Source organism: Ammospiza caudacuta, chromosome 5, assembly GCF_027887145.1.
Source record: "Ammospiza caudacuta isolate bAmmCau1 chromosome 5, bAmmCau1.pri, whole genome shotgun sequence".
NCBI lineage: Eukaryota > Metazoa > Chordata > Aves > Passeriformes > Passerellidae > Ammospiza > Ammospiza caudacuta.
In genome coordinates, this window is record NC_080597.1 from 54363574 (window position 1) to 54382524 (window position 18951).

The following is an 18951-nucleotide window of genomic DNA, read 5'->3' on the forward strand; positions in this document are numbered from 1 at the left end:
ACCTAGAAGTTTAAAAAGCATAGAAATACCCCTAAATTAAAAAAAAAAAAAGCATAACATTAATATCCTACATTAGTAAACAATTAACAAAATGGTGGTGGTTTAGGAAGACATTAAGACTTCCAAAGTCCTCATCTTACACACAATTACACACCACATGCAGAGATTTATTATTTTATGCAGCATTATGTCTAACATTATGCTAACATTACACTATCCGCTGCTCTACCCAGATACAGATTGTTTTGCAAAGGTAATGAAAATCAAACTCTAAAGCTCAAGTAGAAGAATCACCAACAGTTCTGTACACTGCAGCAAAAAAAGAATTCAGTAGACAAAAGTGGCAAACCCAGGGCACTCTATAGGACACTCCAAGCTTTCATCAGTGTTACAAACACGAACTTGCATGTAGGATAATAGGATAAATCAGGTCAGAAGGAACCTCAGGAAGTCTCTTAGCCAGCCTTCTCAAAGCAGGCTCAGTTATGAGGTCAGAGAAGGTTGTTCAGGGCTTTATCCAGTCTGGTCTTAAACACTTCCAAGGAGGGAGACTGTACAGCCTCTCTGTTTTACTGTTCCCACATCCAATTTGAAACTATTTTGTTGCCATTTATGCCTCTTATATCTCTGCCTCCTGTCAATGTACCACTGGGAAGCACCTGGCTTTGTCTTCTCACATATACTAGAAGCTGCTGCTAGGTCCCCTACAAATTCACTTCTCTAGGCTGAAAAATTCCAGTTTCTTCAACCTGTCCTCAAAGGGCAAATACTCCTGTCCCTGATGAATCTGATGGCTTTCCACTGAGCTTGCTCAATTTTGAAAGACAAATCTCTCTTGAACTGGAGGCTCAAATTACACCCAGAGCACTGGACATAATCCAGAGTACCAAGCAGAGGTGGATAATCACCTTCCTCAATCTCTTGGCTATGCTGCTCTTAATACAACTCAGGACACTGTTGTCAGGGCACCCTGCTGCTGGGTCATTCCCAGCTCACTCTGCCAAGACCCATCAGGCTTCCTCAGCAAGGCATCTCTCCTGCCAGGAAGTGCCAGTATGCTTTTAGCAAGGGGTTGTTCTTTTCCATGTGCAGATTTTCCATTTGCCCAGGCTGAATTTTGCTAGAAAGGCCTGAGAGTTCATTTACACAGTACGTCAGAGTAAATGCCTCTCCATGACAGCATTGCCCTGAAGTGCATCCACTGATCCTCCCAACTCAGGGCTATTTGCAAACTTGTTCAAAGTGCACTCCAGCATATCACTGATCCACTAAAGAAACCTGACCTCTAGGAATCCAGCTTCAAGAGTCCTAGAACCTTCTCAACTATCAACAGCTCAGATCATATAAAAGGGCTCTTCAATTCCCAAAACAGAAGGGGAAAACAAACACAATTTCCACAACTTCCAATAGTACCTATTTCGGCGTTTCTCAATTCTTAATAATTAATTCTTGTCAACTATCAGAACAACCAATCCAAGGTCTTAGGCAGAATCATTAAAGGGAAAAGAAAACAAAGGCATATCATATGCCTGAAGACATTTCCTCCACTAGCAGTAAACACAAAAGAGCATGGGAATTTTGTCTGTTTTAAAGACAGGGTACGTGTAGAAATGCTCATGAATACATCTCCAGACCTGCACTGGGCTTTTGGACAATGAAATACCAGTGTGCATGTCATGTAGAGAAAGCCTAGAAGCTGAAACAAGGACAAGCTAACAGTTACAAATACCAACACAGTCTCTAATTTTTACTGTTTCCTTTTGTAAACACACAATATTTAAATAATATTAATTAGTTGTGCATACCACAGTTCCTGTTAACTCAATCAGTACCAGCAGTCTAACCTACCTCCTAATTTCCCAAGCTGAGTAAAAATGCCTCCACCAGTGTGGAGCAGTGAGTTATCATGCCTGATGGGTGACTTCAATTATATTTTCAATTAGTACTCAAGTAATCAAACAAGCTGAGTAAGTTTTCTGAAATTTTGCTGCCAATGAATAGATTAGCTCAGTTGGGTAGAGCTAGTCACTTAACAGCTGGACTTGATGATCTTTGTGGGTCCCTTCTAACTCCAAATATTCTGTCATTCTGTAAAGTGACTTTAAGCAGTGATCAAGAACAAGTTACATTGTCCTTTAGAAGGCAAGAGAGAAAGTTCATGAGCCACCTCTCAGACAGAACTCTGATTACAGCAGAAATGGGATCTAGAAAAGCAGTCTCTGGGGATTGCTTGTTTCCACTTTAATTCAAGCCCATTTCCATTTCAGAGTAAAAGAAGGGCGTACTGAAAAAAAGATTTACTGTCACGAATGACACAAAGCAAACACTAAATTCAATAATAAAGAACAGGCAAAACATGCAAACAAACAAAAACCACACAAAGCCTGCTCTCAAACGTAGTTCATAAAACCAGAACCATCAAAATAGGAGCCTCCAGGATAATAAACATCATAGATGTGTTGATATCTGTATACTGTACAACAGATTTCATATTCTAAATGCTACTGCACAAAATACCTTTCCTTGATTTTCGTGTTCTTGATGTCTGGTTAGGAGATTGTTGCATTTCTATATCCATTTAGGAAAAGGCATGGAAAGGACAGATGGAACAATGACATCAGAATAAAATGAAATTTCCAGAAACTTGGAAAACATAAGCAGTACATCAAAACAGCTACAGCAATGGGAGAACACACTGTGACTATCAGCCTATTCTACAGTTAGAAGTGCTGGAAACAACCCAACCAGAGTCTAAAGAACTCTGCTCTCAAGGGACAGCGTCAAACAGTAACTTAATGTACTTGCTCCATGTAACATATTTGAAACACTGAAACATATTTTGAAACACTGAAACATATTTTCAGAAGTATACTCTCCTGACAACTTTGTATTTCCCTCAATTTGACTACTTGTCTAGCAGAGATGCTAATTCAATTCCTTCATGGTTGTAGAGTGCCTTACACATACAGCACACAAAAGTCCTTTTTCTAAGCATCTCAAAAATCCTATGTGTCAAGAACCAAACTTTGGAGACTATCCAGAAGTTTCAAGGAAATCTTGGCTCCCTGTACTCAGACCAGCATGCAACTTTGAGACAGTATGTTATTTACACACACTCATCTTAAGTTACAGTTTTAGCATGTTTATATCCCTTGCTGAAAAAGAAACCCAGTAACTTGTTGCCTTAAACCAGCTTATCTTAAAAGTTGTGTCAGTTGGTGCCTGATACAAACATAGGCCACTTCTACCTCAGTTTGAAGAGTCCTGCTTACATTCATTTGACCATGCTGAACCACTCAGACATGACAAGAGAGCAGCATGCTCCCCCAGGGCTATAGAGCAGGCCATAATTGGACTGAAATGGGTGCATTGACTGGTGTATCACACATGTGTTTGTGTGTGTACATGTCTGTGTGTTGTGGAACACAAGCTCAGAATATAAATCACTATGCATCTGCTCTACTCATCCCACCTAATAAAATGGAAGAATTCATTCTGTGATTGCAGCTAACTGACACCAAATTCCTTCATGATGCAGTATTTGTGTCAGAACAGAAGGGAGACCTGCTTCTATCAATTTTACCACAGGGAAGGAATGTACTTGTATCAAAACAAGATACATTTAAAGAGTTAAGAAAGGACTGCATCATGGTTTCTCATGTGTTCTACATTTCTCAGCTTTCTGAAGGGATAATACAGGACAGCTTTTACTGAACTTGGGAGACAGAAATCACTGAATTCTTTTCAAAGAGCTCTATGATGGAAACCCAACAGTTTCCATAGGGACCCAGGAACACGAAAGGAACAACACATCACACAGTAAGTATCCATATAAACAAAAGCCAACTTTTGAAGTAGGCTGAATTACTCACTAGAGGAGAGTATTTTGAAAAATATTCAACAAGTGCAAAATCAGCAAAAGGAACAAAGACAACACTGAAGATCCCAGAAAAATTGTATAGAAGAGCAACAGAAACAAAATTGATTCCAAAATAGGTTTCTCTGTTCTCCTGAGATCATTCCAAGTTCTCCTCTAAGAGAGGCTTCAAAGTCTGTTACTGCAGCATATGAGAAGAACTCTCATGGTACAGGACCTGTACCTTTTGTGGGCAAGTTAGAGACTGCAGAATTAATGCAGGTTAATATTTTTCTTTATGTTACTAATATCTAAGAGACAGTCACAGTGTGCGCTGTTTGGGCAAAAGCAACAAACCACCTGTATCAAAATCTTTAAAGAAGAAAAAGATCTCTGCAAACTATCAAGAAACTTTCCAAATCTCTGACTAGGTCAAAACAAGTGTTCCTAAGTGAAAGCAACAAAGCCTGACTCTAAATTAAATTCCTGTATCTAGGAAAGGTCAGTGAGGAAGAATAGCCCATATTTTGCTCTTTTTTCTAGACATATTTAAATATGGAGTAAGGAAGTGTATTTAAAGGAATAATGAATTGTGCTTGAGCAGTGTCTTCTGTCCATTTGCCACACAGTACCAAAGTAACGCCCTTAAAAATTCGGAAAGAATAAAATCTCCCACTTGTAGGGCTTGAAATGTAAAGAACAAGACACTATTTCATTTATACTAAGGCATTCATTTTCTAAGATTCCTCTAGGACTCTGAGCTCATAACCATTGACTGAATTTTTAAAACTCACTGATAATAACTATTTTCTTTTAAAAAATTCATAAAAATTACTGAAAGTGGAAGAAAAGCATTATTTTTATTGTAAATCAAACTATGCTCTACCCAATGCAGCATTCACAGACACTGCAATGTTACTGCCAACAAAGTTACTTTCCCAATATAATATTTGCTAAGTAAGTCTCTACAGCACCTACATGGAAACAGCTATAACTGATTTTGAGAAATAGGCCAAGCAAAAAGGACCTTAGTGCAGATGGAACTATTAACATTAAAATGAAGACACAAACTCCATGAAAATCAACAAGACACATACCTTTCTGCTCATTTCTCTGTTGCTTCCCAAGTACAGAAAGAGGAACAACTACTCAGGTGGAACCCACTGCTTTTGTAACTGGATTTTCACAATCTGAGTTGCCATGTATAGGTAAAAGTATACACTTGAAAAGTAAACACTTTTGCCTAGTTCCTTCCCTATCCTCCTCTCTCTCTTAAGGAAAACCCAAATAGGTGGACAGTCTCACAGACGGAAAGCAACAGCACTAAGAAGTGAATACAGAGTGCAAACCAAATGCTTTCACAGCCTGACAAGCAGCACTTCCAACTATCATCAAATAAGCACATTGACAAAGCTAGTGCTACTCCATCTGATGCCTCCACTAAAGCCAATGGTGAACACAGTAAGCACTAAGAACACAAACCCCTAAGAAAAAGCCACACTGATTATCCTTGTGAGCTACTCCCTGGTGAAGGGTCTTACCTCCTCTGTCCACAGCAGGTGCACCCAAGGTGAAGCCAGCAGCTGCTGCCCTGTGTGGAGTGCCAAGTGCTGTGATGCCTCGTGCACCACCACCTGCAGAAGCTTCTCCTGTGTTTTCCCAGTCTGCATATTCTGCCAGTTGTTTGCTAAGACTGTACAGTAAAGAGAGGAAATGCATTAGGTAAAAAATAATCCCATACCTGCATATACCATTTAATAGAAGAGTTAACAGCCAGTACTTATCCAACCTATTCTTATCCTATCCACAGCCATTTATATTTATATACTCATATGCATTTACTGTGTGACTATTACACACATCAATATTCACTACAGTCATGTTCACTCTACAGCCATATTCAAACCAAAGAAGGTATTAACTCCTGCTTGGTACCTGTCAAGATTCACCTCTGGAAAACTGTGGGATACAGATATATTTTAAAGTTCATATTGCGCAAATGTGAGCTTGGTAATAAAACTTGAAATCTAACAGAGAACTCTGGATAAAAATTTTCCTCAACTTCCAAGTTCACACTAGACACTGGAATGACACATATTAGAAGACAGAAGGACATGACCACAAGTTGTGCTGGGGAAGGTTAAACTGGATATTAGAAAAAATGATTTCAGGGAAAGGGTTATCAGGCATTATAACAGACTGATCAGTGAAGCTGGTGAGTCACTAGCCCTGGAGGTATTTGAAAGATATTGTAGATTGGCACTTAGGGATGTGGTTTAGTGGTGGACTTGGCAGTGTTAGGTTGATTCTTAGGGGCCTTTTCCAATTTAAATGATTCTATGAAGACATCACTGAGAGCAGCTTCGACACAAGTCTCAGCACACTATTAAACCTTGGTGCTGTTATCAAAAATTATCAAAAACCGCACTAATAAATGACAACTTACTCTAATGATAGAGTTTAAAATTTACCTAGAATATCCATGAATAACAGCATAATCCTCAGCTGTCCATCCATTAGTGTCTTTATGGGAAACATCAGCACCATACCGAAGAAGAACCTTTATCACATTAAGCTCTCCACCAGAAGCAGCAGTCATAAGTGGGGTTCTGAAGGATCCAAGAAATATGATATGAAATAGATTGATTTACAGTCACCATAAATATTTTTGTTTCCGTTTGCCCTCAAAAAAGTTTACTTTAAAATGAACAAAAGAAAAAGCATTTTTCATTAAGATAAACAATAAAATGGGAGAGGTCTCAAAACAATTAAATGTTTAATCTTAAAACAAAGCTTTCACACAGACAATACTTAGAAATTCTACTACTATGCAGGAGATGGCTTTTCAATGTGAGGGAATGCCACTGAGCCAGTGGCAGGCTTCCTTCCTGCCAGAAAGGCCATCACACAGAGTAACATTTTGCAATAGTCAATGTGGAAAGCATCGAATGAGATACAACAGATACAACAGCAATCGCTGAAGTACAACAATCTTTCACAAGTCACGCAGAAGGAACTGCTCCTGTGGGGCTCCTTGTTCTGTATTTTTTCAAACCTCACTCCCATGTCTCTCTCCAGCCAAGCTGAAGAATATTAAAGAGACCCATGTAAAGTTTTGACAGCCCCTCACCTTTCACATTGATCTCGAGCATGCACGTCAGCTCCTTTTTTAAGGAGAAACTCCATTATTTCTCCATGATGTTCGGAGATAGCAAGAATAAGAGGGGTACATCCCTCCTGAAAGGGCAGATAAAAGTTAAAAATCAAAGTTAAAAAAACAAAGAAACAAAAAAACCCAACCAAACAAAACTTTATTGTGAATGCAACTTTTGGAAAGCACTTCACTAACAAATATAAAATGTACCTTATTTTGGGCATCAATATTGGCATCATGCTGAAGTAACAGCCCTGCTACAGCAGTATTGCCAGACAGAACAGCCAGGTGAAGGGCAGTGTTGCCATCAGCATCTGCCAGATTGGGGTCAGCACCATGTTCTAGCAGAATAGCCACACATTTTTCTTGCTGGCATTGTACTGCCTGGAAACAAAACACAAAAAACTTCCAGCATTTACAGTTTCACTTTGTAACAATTCCTCCATCTTCCCAATACAGGGAATTAAGAGCACCTTCAACGATAGCTAACATATGCCCATTCCACAACAATCACAATATGCGTGATTTTACAAAAGTTCACATAAAGAATACTGAAAAATACATCATTTAGTTCAAAATCAGTAAGTCTGAACTAAATGAGAATCTCTTGCAAGTGAGATTCTTCAAAATCTCACTTGCAAGAACATACCATAGTCAACGTACCTTCATCAGTGGTGATCTGTTATCATTGTCAAAAAGATTTAGCTTGCACTTGTTTTCTACTAGAAATGTAACTACATCCACGTGGCCATTTGCACAAGCAAGATGCAGAGCCGTCCTAAAAATTAAATAAATTGAATTAGCACAGACAGGGATAATTTCAGGTTTTTTTGATAAACAGACATGACCACAAGTTTGACTTTGCAAATCTCAAGCTAAAGAACCCACTCCATTAGCTGCACAATAGCTGCACACCAAATGCTTGGGAGTTGCTAGCAAATACCTTCCACAGCATCTGCTTAGTAAGGGGACATTTCCTTCAGTGTAGAATATAATCTGCAGAGATTCCTGTGCCCAGGGACTGGGTATTGTCCTCTGTAGTGTGGGACTACATACGTGGCACAGCAACAGAGACCAAAGCCAGGGAATCTGAGCTGGAAAATCAACTTCTAAGTTTTTCTTTGATCATTCATGGGCCAGAAGTGTACTGGAGATGTTAGAGATGGGTTGAATTGCAAGAATATTAGAGCTTCCCCTCACTTTGAGAACTTTTCCTTTTTCTGTAGCTTTTTTACTACTGAAGCAAAACCAAGAACATGTTTTCACCAAAGTGCCTCTAACAACATGTAGCAAATCAGAGAGCAGAACACTCTGATCCTGACTACAGGAAAGTTGTTTTTTACTTTCCTGTAATGTTTAACTATCATAGTCATAAAAAGCCTACTACAGATTAAGTCCTCTCCAAGGAGGCAATGCTGTGTTTCCACAATATATAACCAGCACAGGAAAGCTGAACTTTCTTCTTCAATTTAAAGCCTTGCCAGAAGGAAAAGCAGTCCTTCAAACCACATCTTAGGTCTGATGTCAGTTAACCAGTCCACCTGTACATAAAGACACAATCACCGTGGAAGTCCCTGCATGTGATTCCTCCTACAAATCTAGCAGGTGTTTTTAGGGAAATAAAACTAGATGAGCTTTATTGCTGCCAGAAGTCCAGCCTGGAAGCTGAGCTACTCTGCTAAAACCAGACCCTCTTCAGAACATCACAAAGGATTTGGCTCTGAGTCTTTTGAAAAAAGGTGATTCCCTTTCACTTATGATAGATCACCAGGAACTATGCTGCAGCCCAGAGCTTCTCCTGAAGGTAGAACTGTGAAGTGCTTGCTGTGCTTGAATCAAACCCATACACAACACCTGCCTGAAAGCAACAGCTTCTCCTGCAAGTCACTGACCAGATATTCCAGTCCAAGGCACTGATCAGCTGTACCAAAGCCTCAGAGCAAAAAACTAACTGCCACCTAAAACCACACTGTGGCTTAGGCTGCCATATCACACTCAAAAAAGGCTACTATGCGTGCACCATCAATAAACAACATGTTTATTTTGCGTTATAAATCCTTCCTAACTGCAGCATCCACCTTTCTTTAAGTTGCTCCCAGCTGAAGCAGCACATCCTTCGGGCTCAGCTACTGAACCTGCAGGCTGAGCCCTCAGAGGTGCACAGAGATGGAAGTGATTGCACTCAGACTTCAAAGCCTGGCTAGAGAATGGCCACAAGACTTCTCTTACAACTCTTGTTTGCCAGGCTAAGAGCTCGCTTCCACCCCCGCGCCCCTGGGCAAGGACACAGGAGTTCGGGAATAAGAGCACTGAAGAAGCCGGGTCAAAAACTGGTAAGACCGAATTCAAGGGGTTTTTGGCACCTCCAGCTGATTCCCACAGCCAACCAAGGGCTGCGGCGCTCGCACTCCCAACTCCTCACAGCGCCGCTGCCGCTCCTCCTGCGCCGGGGAACCCCCGGGGCTCCTACAGCTGCCCCCGGGGCTGCCGAGACCTGGGGCTACCGAGACCCGCAGCTCCCGCCCTTACCGCTCCGCCTTGTCCGGCCCGTCGATGCCGTATTTCTTCAGTCCCTGCCGCACCTGGGCCAGGTCGCCGCTGGCGGCCGCGCGGTGTAGCTTGCCCAGGTCCTTCTGCCGAAGCTCGTAGGCACCGCCGGGGGAGGGAAGGGAGGCGCTGCCGGCCGGCGGCTGCCCCTTCCTCTTCCTCCCGAACCCGAAGATCCTCTTCATCTTGCAGCGGGAACGCAGGCACAGTCCCGTCTAAGGAGAGCGACGGCGGGAAGCACGGGCGGGCTGTATCGTGCCTCAAGCAGGGGGATGGGAGAGGAGCTCCCGGGACCGAGCTCGACTCGATGCGGCTCCCGCGGAGCGACCCCCGGGCGGGGCGGGGCGGGGCGGGACCCCCGGGCAGAGCCCGCACCCACCGCCCCCGGCAGCCCCGTCCCACCACCCGCGCACCGCGAGCTCCGCGCAGGCGCGAGCGGGCCCGCGCAGGCGCGGCTGCGGGAGGCGGGGCGTTAGGGAGGGAATAGTGCTCGGCCGGAATTAATGTCCCGGAGCACTCAGTGCTCTGTGGGTGCCGCTCTCAGGCTTGGGTCAATGGGTGACGAAACAGACAGCAAGGATTAATGAAAGAAGAAAGGGGATGGAGCTGAGCTTCAGACATCATCTGCTTACGTGCCAGATGCTGAGGAATACGTCTGGTCCCGGTAGCTGAGATCGCAAGCTGCTGACTGAGACTAAGCAGGTTAAGCTTTGGGTGGGAGTCCGAGACCAGAGACCGTGAGCTGCCAACCTTCGGGATATCCAAGGGCGCGAAGATGGGTGACGCTAGTCATGTGAACAGACTGGGAGACCCAGCAGGAGCCTGGAATTGCCGACTTTTTGGGTAGCAAAGGAGATGAAGAGCGCCAGCTAAGTCGTTGAACATGGAGAGTGGGACAAGAGCCGAAGACTCGAGCAGGACCGGCTCAGGGAAAGACTGAGGCTGTAGAAACCCGGAGGTTCTTTATGTAGGTGCTCTCCTCAGAGGCACCAGCTCGAGCTGTTTCTGTGTTACTGCACAGGAATAAATTGCTTTATGGAACGAGATATCTGGGACTCTGCTGTGGGAAAGCGGGGTCGAACGGTAAGGAAAGCTGGTGTGACCGTGTGAGAGTCGGGCTGCGGGGAGTTGTGTCCGGCGAGGCGCCCTCACCGCGCTGGAGCCGTGCGGGGCCTTTGGCGCTGTGACACCTTCGGGCTGTGACTGTCAGAGCTTTGTGAATGGTCAGACTGGGAAGCTTCCCTAACATCCATGACAGGCTCAGAAAGTTACTTTCTGATAACTTCCCTAACATCCATGACAGGCTCAGAAAGTTACTTTCTGATAGGTGGGGCTAAGTTGGCACCGACACAGAGGTATACAAATATGCATACAGACGGTCTGTATGAAACTGTAGTAGAGAAAGCAAAATATTTGGTAAGTTTGGAATAATTATTAATATTGTACTGCTACAGTGATGCCACTGGGTAGTTCAGATACCATACGATTTGGGGATGATGCCATGGTACAGTATACCCTAGGGTATATGGCTAATGGAACACCTTGCCAAAACAATTCTTCATATTTTTAGAAACTACTTTTTGCATATGAATTTCTGAAAAACAGATGGCAAACAAAACCTAATTCAAACAGAGAAATGCATTTCACTATGATAAACAGTAAAAATATTTATTGGCAACTGGACAGGAATATAGTACCACTTTGTAGGGAGGTGATTCAACCCTTAGAAATAGTTTCTTTTCCTTCATCACTAAGAATGGTACATACACTAAAATCTTTATTTTCCTTTCCAGAATGAATCTTCACAGCTTTATCAAATGTTTGCTTCTGGCAATATTCTCTTCTACTGCGGTGACTGATGTACAGAAACTTTCATTAGTTGATTTTCAGTGTATTAGCAGTGTTCTGACTCTAGAAAGAAGACCCAAAATAATAATAACAATAATTTTAAAAAGATGTAAAAATACTCTTTTGCTGAAACCTCAGCTAAGTAGATTCAGGCTGCAAAACCTAACTTTCTATGAGTATTAGGAAATAACTATTAGTAACCATTTTGAGAGTGTCTCTATAATCAATCTGACCATTTAATGGAAAAATGGGGAGCAAAATGCATTTTCTAACTGGATATACTTGTTTTCTTCCAGCCATCTTAGAAGAAAGGCAAGTTTTTATTTACAAGATGGCAACATGGGATAAACATGAGTCATCTCTCTGCTCTTCAGGAGGAAGTATTTAATCTCAACTTTTCAAGTGGACACATGCTCAGCCACAGATAGTTTTATTTTTACAGGTTACTCCCCAGCTAAGACCAGGAAACCCTAATTCTATGTCAAATATTTCATAATGGTATTAATAAAAAACCCTGTGATTACAATGTCAGTTTCAGTTGGTGACTTTGATAGCTGAATGGGCTAAAATTTGGTTTCGTGCTTTTGAAGATAAGGGGATGCAGATGGGGTCATAGAGTCATATGCGTACAACAGGAGCTGTTCATTCCTTACTAGCCAAGAAAGATGCAAAAGAAATAGCTAGTCTCTGTCACTAAAGCAACTGCCAACTGTTTTATCAATACTACTTCTTTAATTGTGTTGGCTCAGGGTGCTGTTGAAGATACCAAAATATATGTTTTTAGTTTTGATCCATTTCTATTTTAAATTTCATTTATATAGTTATTTTTTGGATTTAGGTTTGGGGTGTTTTTTTGGTTTTTTTTTTTGTTTTTTGGGTTTTTTTTAATTTTGGTATTTCCTATTCTGTTCAGTGTTCTCTATGCTTATCTGTAGTTTTCTCAGTATCATCTAATAGCAGCTGTTTCTTTTCCTGTCTGCATGAAATGTTTTATTCCTGTTCCTGAATTCTTGTTTCATTACAAGACTTGTGTAGCACAGGGAGATTTCCAAATAGGGCTTAAGTGTGACTTAAGTGTTGCATAAGCACTGGTATTTGGATTAGTCTGCTGTAGGTACACCTTTCCTTCAACATGATTCACTGTAGGTGGGTAATTTAGCTGACAATCTTTGTACAGCTGAGGTATAAAATGACAGTCTGAAATTCCCCTTTGCCAATATGGCTAATTCCCCTATTAGACCACCTGGTGCATTTTGTCTACCAGGAAGGAAAAGTGTCAGTAAGGACTTGGGCTGATAACAATATGCTGCTAAGAATCTGGTTTAGTACACCTGCTTTGCAACTGCTGTATTTATAGAAGAGTGGTACAGCTTAGAAAAGCTGCCTGGGAGGATTGCATGTCTCAGTAATACTGACTCTGAGGCTTTGAAGGGGATGGGGTAGTTAGAACACATCCTGCAGCTAGCTTTCCATTCAGAATGTAGAAGGGATTTCTTTTGGCTTTGTCTAACTGATGAGCAAGAAAATTTATTTTTTTTTTCTATACAGTAGAGGAGTTACTATATGGTGCTAACACCACCAAGGTTATGGGTTCAATCCTTTTATGGGCCATTCACTTAAAAGTTGTACTTGATGATCCATCCTTGTAGGTCCCTTCCAATCCAGAATCTTCTCTGATACTATGATTCAGAAGAGGCTTATTAGAGTATTCAGAACCACAGAAATTCACTGGCTCACACTTTCTGGGCTACCAATATACAGTTATCAATGAATGAACTCTGTGTTATTGTGGCGTCAGGTAGGTCGCAATTGGATTTGTTAGGTTTGGTTCATTTTAGTTGAGAAAAATGCAAAGTAGACCTTTGTCTTCCTTCTTTTTATTAAACTACTTGGAAATTATAAACCACAAGAAAGGGAGAAATGTCTGCTGACAGTAGGACTGCAATGCATTGAGAACTTATTCCAATTCCTAAATGCTGTGGCTTAACCCTAGACCCAAACTGAGGTACCACACAGCTGCATGATCACTATCCCCTGCATACACACCACCATCCCCCCAACCCAGTGGGATGGGGAATAGAATTAGAAAAGGTATCAAAAGAACCCTGACTTGTGGGTTCAGATAAGAACAGTTTAATAATTGATACAAACAAAAAGGTAAGAATTGTAATTTCTAAAAGAGGAAAAATTAAACCCATAAGGAACAAGTGATCCACAATACAGTTACTCACCACCCACTGATTGTTGCCCATCCTGTCTAACTTGACCCAGTTTCTATGGTGTGGAATATGCCTTGGGCCAGTTTGGGTAAGCTGTCCTAGCTTACTCCTCCCAGCTTTTTGTGCATCTCCCCACTGGCTGAGACATGAGACATTGAAAACTCCCTGACTTCTGGTAAGCACTGCTCAGCAACAGCCAAAACAGTGTGTTATTGTGCTGGTGGGGCTGTGGTAGAGTTAATTTTCTTCTCAGTGACTGGTATGGGGCTGTGTTTTGGATTTGTTCTGAACACAGTGATGATGATGATGATGTAGAGGTGTTTTTGCCATTGTTGAGCAGTGCTGTTGGGTCCTAAGAGTGCAGTCCTGGGCCACCTGCTCTGAGACAGACACAAAATGTCAGGTCCTGAGAGCATAGTCACAGACCACCTACCCAGGTAGAAGATATTTGGGATATCCCTGGGCTAAATTAGGTAGAAAAATGCCAAACAATCAAGTAGAAAGCTTTATTCATGGCAGCAATGATGGCAGAACTAATCTTAATTTCCAGCCTTACTCATTCTGAAAAGTGCTGAATGTTCAGAATCCAACTGCATTAAGGCTGTACATTCCTCTTCAGTGGAGAATCTATCAGTGATTCCAGTAATGGCAATGAAATAATTTGAGCTGAAATGCTTTGTAGGGTTAGACCTATGTTTGGGTTTGGTGCATCCAGACAGTGAACTTAACACATCAATTATTCTGAGTCTTCAGTGCAAATATCAGCCCTGCCCAGAGCTGTGCTTGAGTACAGAGACTGTGTGAGAAACATTTTGATGGAGAGGTATGGGAGCCTTCATCCTTCCAGCAGTGAACAACTAATAAGAGAGTAGGCAAAAAGTTAATGATGACATTATTCACTTTGTTGTCTGATGAAATGTTTTGTTGTCCTTACAGTTTGTGCCAGCTGTGTTTAAGATACTGATAAATTCGAGTTTAGAATAGGCTTAGACATGGTTTTCAACAGACACTGAGGGAGAGAACCATGATTGTTCCCAGAAAAGTCCCCTGAAAACTTCAGCTGGTAAATGATTTTTCTGTGACCCTCACATACTGATTATTAGGCTTTTTTTCAAGTTCAAGTTAGTTTCAATTTCTTGAAAGACTGAGACTTTCTGAAATAATTATGCATACTTGGTGTTTAAAATCAAGCCAGCATCAAACAAAAAGAAATTAGTGCTAAATCAAAACACACATGCAGTGATCAAACTGCTAAATAGCCAGATTTCATCAGCTTACATGGCATCACAGAGTTTACTGCTGCTTCTTACATCATGTGCCTTTACTTAAAGTTTACAGTACGGTTGCTGCTCTCCTCCTCTGAGCAGAGGTCTCATTCTCAATTATGTGAAGAACTCATGCAATGTACTGTTTAATTAAAATTGTTAGCCTCCAAAGGGCATTTGGGATTTACAACTCATACATTTGCTAATAAATGTAACTTTCACAGGGATCACGTGGAGAGGAGGTGGAACATTATTTTAATGCACATTTTGCCAAGTGTACTTTGGTGTATGTTTGGAGAGTGATGTCTCAGAGTTCTAATGCCTGCCTTCATGAATTTGAGGATATGAGGAGTGGTGAGGTGGACTTCCATAGATGTCTACTTCCCAGCAAGACCTGGGAATGGTTTTTCTTCTTGACTTCCAGGTCTCAAACATGTCTCTAAGCATGAAAATAACACTGGAAACATTCCAAACACATTAAGGGAAAGGATGAGAAAGAATAAAGGGAAACTTTGGTTTAACTTTTGTTTAAAAAAAACAGAACACGAATAATGCAATATAATGAAACTACTGTAAGAGGAAACATTTCTGACAGTTTTGTCAAGCTCAAGGATCTAGATCAGTCAATCTCCTGGTCAGAAGAAACAGATGTGGTTCTTATTGTGAGTGCAAAAGAAACCAGCTATGCAGAAAAACCCAACAGATGGGTGCACCGTGCTTGACATCCACTTCATAGAGTTTATATTCAGTCTGCAATGAACAAGTTTTCAAATCTGAACTGGGGAGAAGGGAAACCATAGATGCTCTATAAAAGCAAAAAGTCTTCAGAGCCTTTCCACAGCATTTCATTTAATTAGGTAATTAATTCATTTAATTAGGTAATTTTCGGTTAAAACATCATGGTACTCCTCTATTGCTCTGCAAAGGGGATTCTGGTCCACATGGAGGTTTTTGGAAGATCCAGCAAATCCAGTTTCAAGTTCAGCAGTGGCTGGGGGGAAATGACAAGATTCCTTATGTTACTTCTACAGCAGACATGGAGAAATAAGGCACTGTAAGAAGATTTTACATTACTTGACAGTCTGCAACACTGAACAAGACTTTAACATTTCCAAGGACACCTAATAAGGGAAGAGCTGGGCACAAAGGAAGAAACACATTTTGTGCACATGTGGTTATCAGTCAACAGCATTTCTAAAGCTACTGACAGACATTCCAGAGGCTACACCCTGAACATCTTGTGGGACTCCACACGACTCCAGTGGCCCTTAACAGGGCTTCTTAATGGAGCCCCTGCAGAGCTCTTCAACCTGAAGTCTTCGCTTTCCTTAAGTGTTCAGAGCTGTGCTTGATTACAACACTACAACTGCACAGCTGCAGTCCCTGCAAAGCAGTGACTCTGGAGGACCAGCCATCATGAAGCAAGTGGATTTCCTCTTTGGATGCCTGGCCTCAAGTTACAGAGGGTGTTTTAGGCTCCATGTTGCAAGCATTGAACTCATGTTTGCCTAAACACTACTGAATCATCTCTTCCTAAAGAAATGTTGTGTTTTATCCCTGATCAAGTTCTTCTTAATTATTCAAAACAAGACTGCAACACCTAAGCTACAAAGACAAGCCATGAATCATAGCAAAAAAAAAAAAAAAACAAGATCTAAGAGCAGAGAATATGTAGGGTATGGTTTAGTACTGAATGCAATCCATGTACAGGGAAGAAAGGGAAGGCTGAAGCCTATAAAGATCTATAAAAATCTGGGGGCTTCTTTGATGTTTTTGCTGGAGATTAACTCTAGTGAGTAGCAGCTTCATCCTAAGCTCAGTGTTTCTGAGTGGAGCAGTGGATGAATTTTCTTTTTGCTTGTTTTTTCCTAGGCAAGTGCATAACTTTCTATGCAGTATTTTGGGAAGCAGGAGTTTTTCACATTCATGTCTATACTGGAGAGCTTTCAGAAAAAAATCTCTGTGCTTAGCAGAAGTTGAAAATAATGGCTTGAAAGATGTCAAGACTTAGAAATAACTCCTTTTTCCTTAATAACCCTCTAAATTGAATGACACATTACCTTCTTTCAGTTCCTTAGTGATTTTTTCATCCAGTTCCTGTTGTGCCTAGAATTATGCATCAAATGTAGTTAAGACATAGTATCACCCAAACGTAACTGCTAAAACTTCTAAAACATTCTTAAACCCCATGGACAACATGATTAAACCTAAAAATATCATCCCAAATGGAGGTGATGGCCTGTGATGGCCAAGAAGATGCTGAAGGCCACATGAACTATGTGGAAAGGCTGAGAGAGCTGTGACTGTTTCTTTCATGGAATAGACAAAGCTCAGATGACCCTGTCTGTGTGTATTAACTACCAGGGGTGGAGTAACAGAGATGGAGCCAAACTCTTCTCAGTGGTACCAAAAATCCAACTGCCTTAGAGCTGCACATGTTTTTCAAGCATGGACAATAAAATCCTGGGGAAGAGGGATCCCTCCAGAACATGAAATTAGACATGGGTAGTGGAAGGAAGTAGGAAATCTCAGGCCTAGACCAAAAGATGACCTAAACAGGCCTAATCCTAAGCAAAGCCATAGTAGTTGAGCTGTTGGAAGAAAGCACTTTCCCCAGTTTATGAAGCCTTCACAATGACCAGAAGAGGTCCACAGGACCCTCTGCTATATGTGCAGATTAATCAAGAGAAAGGTCTTTTTTGCCTCTTATTTATTTTAGTAACCAGCAAGTTCAAAGTGTCTCCAGCTTTAGACCAATGTGAATGCATCAGTAAGTTTGAATCAAACCCAGCAGCATAAATAGATAAAACATTTGCAATAGCACCCAAGGTTAAACAGTTCAGGCTACAAACCTTGTCATATATCTGGCTGCAAAGAAGATAGAGATTTTTGATTAACAGTCTGAAGAAGAAAGAAAAACAGCCTGAAGTTCAAAGGTCTTCAGTGAGACGCATGGCCTACATGTACATGAGGCAAGGAAAAAAGCTCACAATAGAAAAACCACTAAAATACAAGAAAGCAGGAAAATAAAACCAGAAAAGGAACAAAAGTTGAGAGAGTGTGTAGGGAGCTGACATTCCCTTTCTAACATTTTGTAGGGAAACTGGTTTCATAAATCCACCAATTTACACTGGTTACAGCTAGCAGAGTTCACTATTCTTTTCTAGATACCAATATTCATTTGCAGCAGCCTTTGGCATAGCTGTTAGGATGGAAGCTAACAGCAAATATAACAAGTGGCCTTGAGTTCCAAAATCATCTTGAAATATTTGCTGCAGAGACACTCTCTTCCTAAGGCCCTATCTTTCAAATTCCAGTACACAGACCACGAACAGTACTTCCTATTTATGACTCAGAGAGGCTTTAAGAGTTTAAAATTTTTACAACCCTGATGACCAAAAATCTTCAGCCTTACAACATACAGCTGTGCACTGTTCTGAGGATTAGCAATTGCTTTGGCCTATTATACAATATGGCATGGAACAATAAATGGATTCTAACTTAAGGCTAATAGGGAGAACCTTGCATTTGGCTACTCTTCAGCAGGAGTCAAGAGTGGTATTTCAGAATGCTTACCTTGGCCACAGAGGCTGCAAACCTCTTTCTTGATGATAAGATCATCTCATATTGGCTTAGGAAGCTTCCTCCTAAAATAAGACTTCTGTCCAGTCCCAAATTGTTGCCAAGCTGTCCCAGTGCAGTTGAATACAGAACTGGAGTTGCAGCCAGACCTCCGCTGACAATGCTGCTTGTGATTAACGATTTGCTTTTATGGCGCTCCCGGAGGAGCTTCGCATTGGCTTCCTCAAGTCTCTCATTGGCTCTGAAACATTTGCAAGCACACAAACAGTTACCTTCAGCAGCAACACCGTCCCAAAGTTACTCTCCAGGTCCTCAACTATTATTTCACTTCTGAGATGAAGAGCCTCCCAAAGTAGTACATCATTTGACCTGAGCTTGTTGGGAGGGCCTGTTTCTAGGACGTCACACTCGGTGCAAGGAGCAGTGTCACCAACGCTTAGGAGTGCTCAGCATGAGGGCTTCAAAGCCTGCTGTGAAAGC

General features: G+C 41.5%; 1 protein-coding gene and 1 long non-coding RNA gene across 2 annotated transcripts in view; both read right to left on the reverse strand.

Moving 5' to 3' along the window:
* ANKRD26 (ankyrin repeat domain containing 26) overlaps window positions 1–9758 on the reverse strand; it is a 48406-nt gene extending 38648 nt beyond the window's left edge. The window contains exons 1-6 of the mRNA XM_058804585.1: window positions 9540–9758; window positions 7674–7788; window positions 7221–7394; window positions 6987–7093; window positions 6328–6465; window positions 5398–5549 (exon numbers count right to left, since the gene is read on the reverse strand). Of these exons, the coding sequence (XP_058660568.1) occupies window positions 5398–5549; window positions 6328–6465; window positions 6987–7093; window positions 7221–7394; window positions 7674–7788; window positions 9540–9742 (889 nt within the window). The 5' untranslated portion in view covers window positions 9743–9758. The remainder of the gene's footprint in view (window positions 1–5397; window positions 5550–6327; window positions 6466–6986; window positions 7094–7220; window positions 7395–7673; window positions 7789–9539) is intronic.
* Window positions 9759–15635: 5877 nt separating this feature from the next.
* Window positions 15636–18863, reverse strand: LOC131558373 (uncharacterized). Its single transcript, XR_009274804.1, has 3 exons — window positions 18466–18863; window positions 16950–16995; window positions 15636–15880 (listed from the first exon to the last, which is right to left on the reverse strand). It is a non-coding gene; the product is annotated as an uncharacterized LOC131558373 (long non-coding RNA).
* Between the last annotated feature and the right edge of the window lie 88 nt (window positions 18864–18951).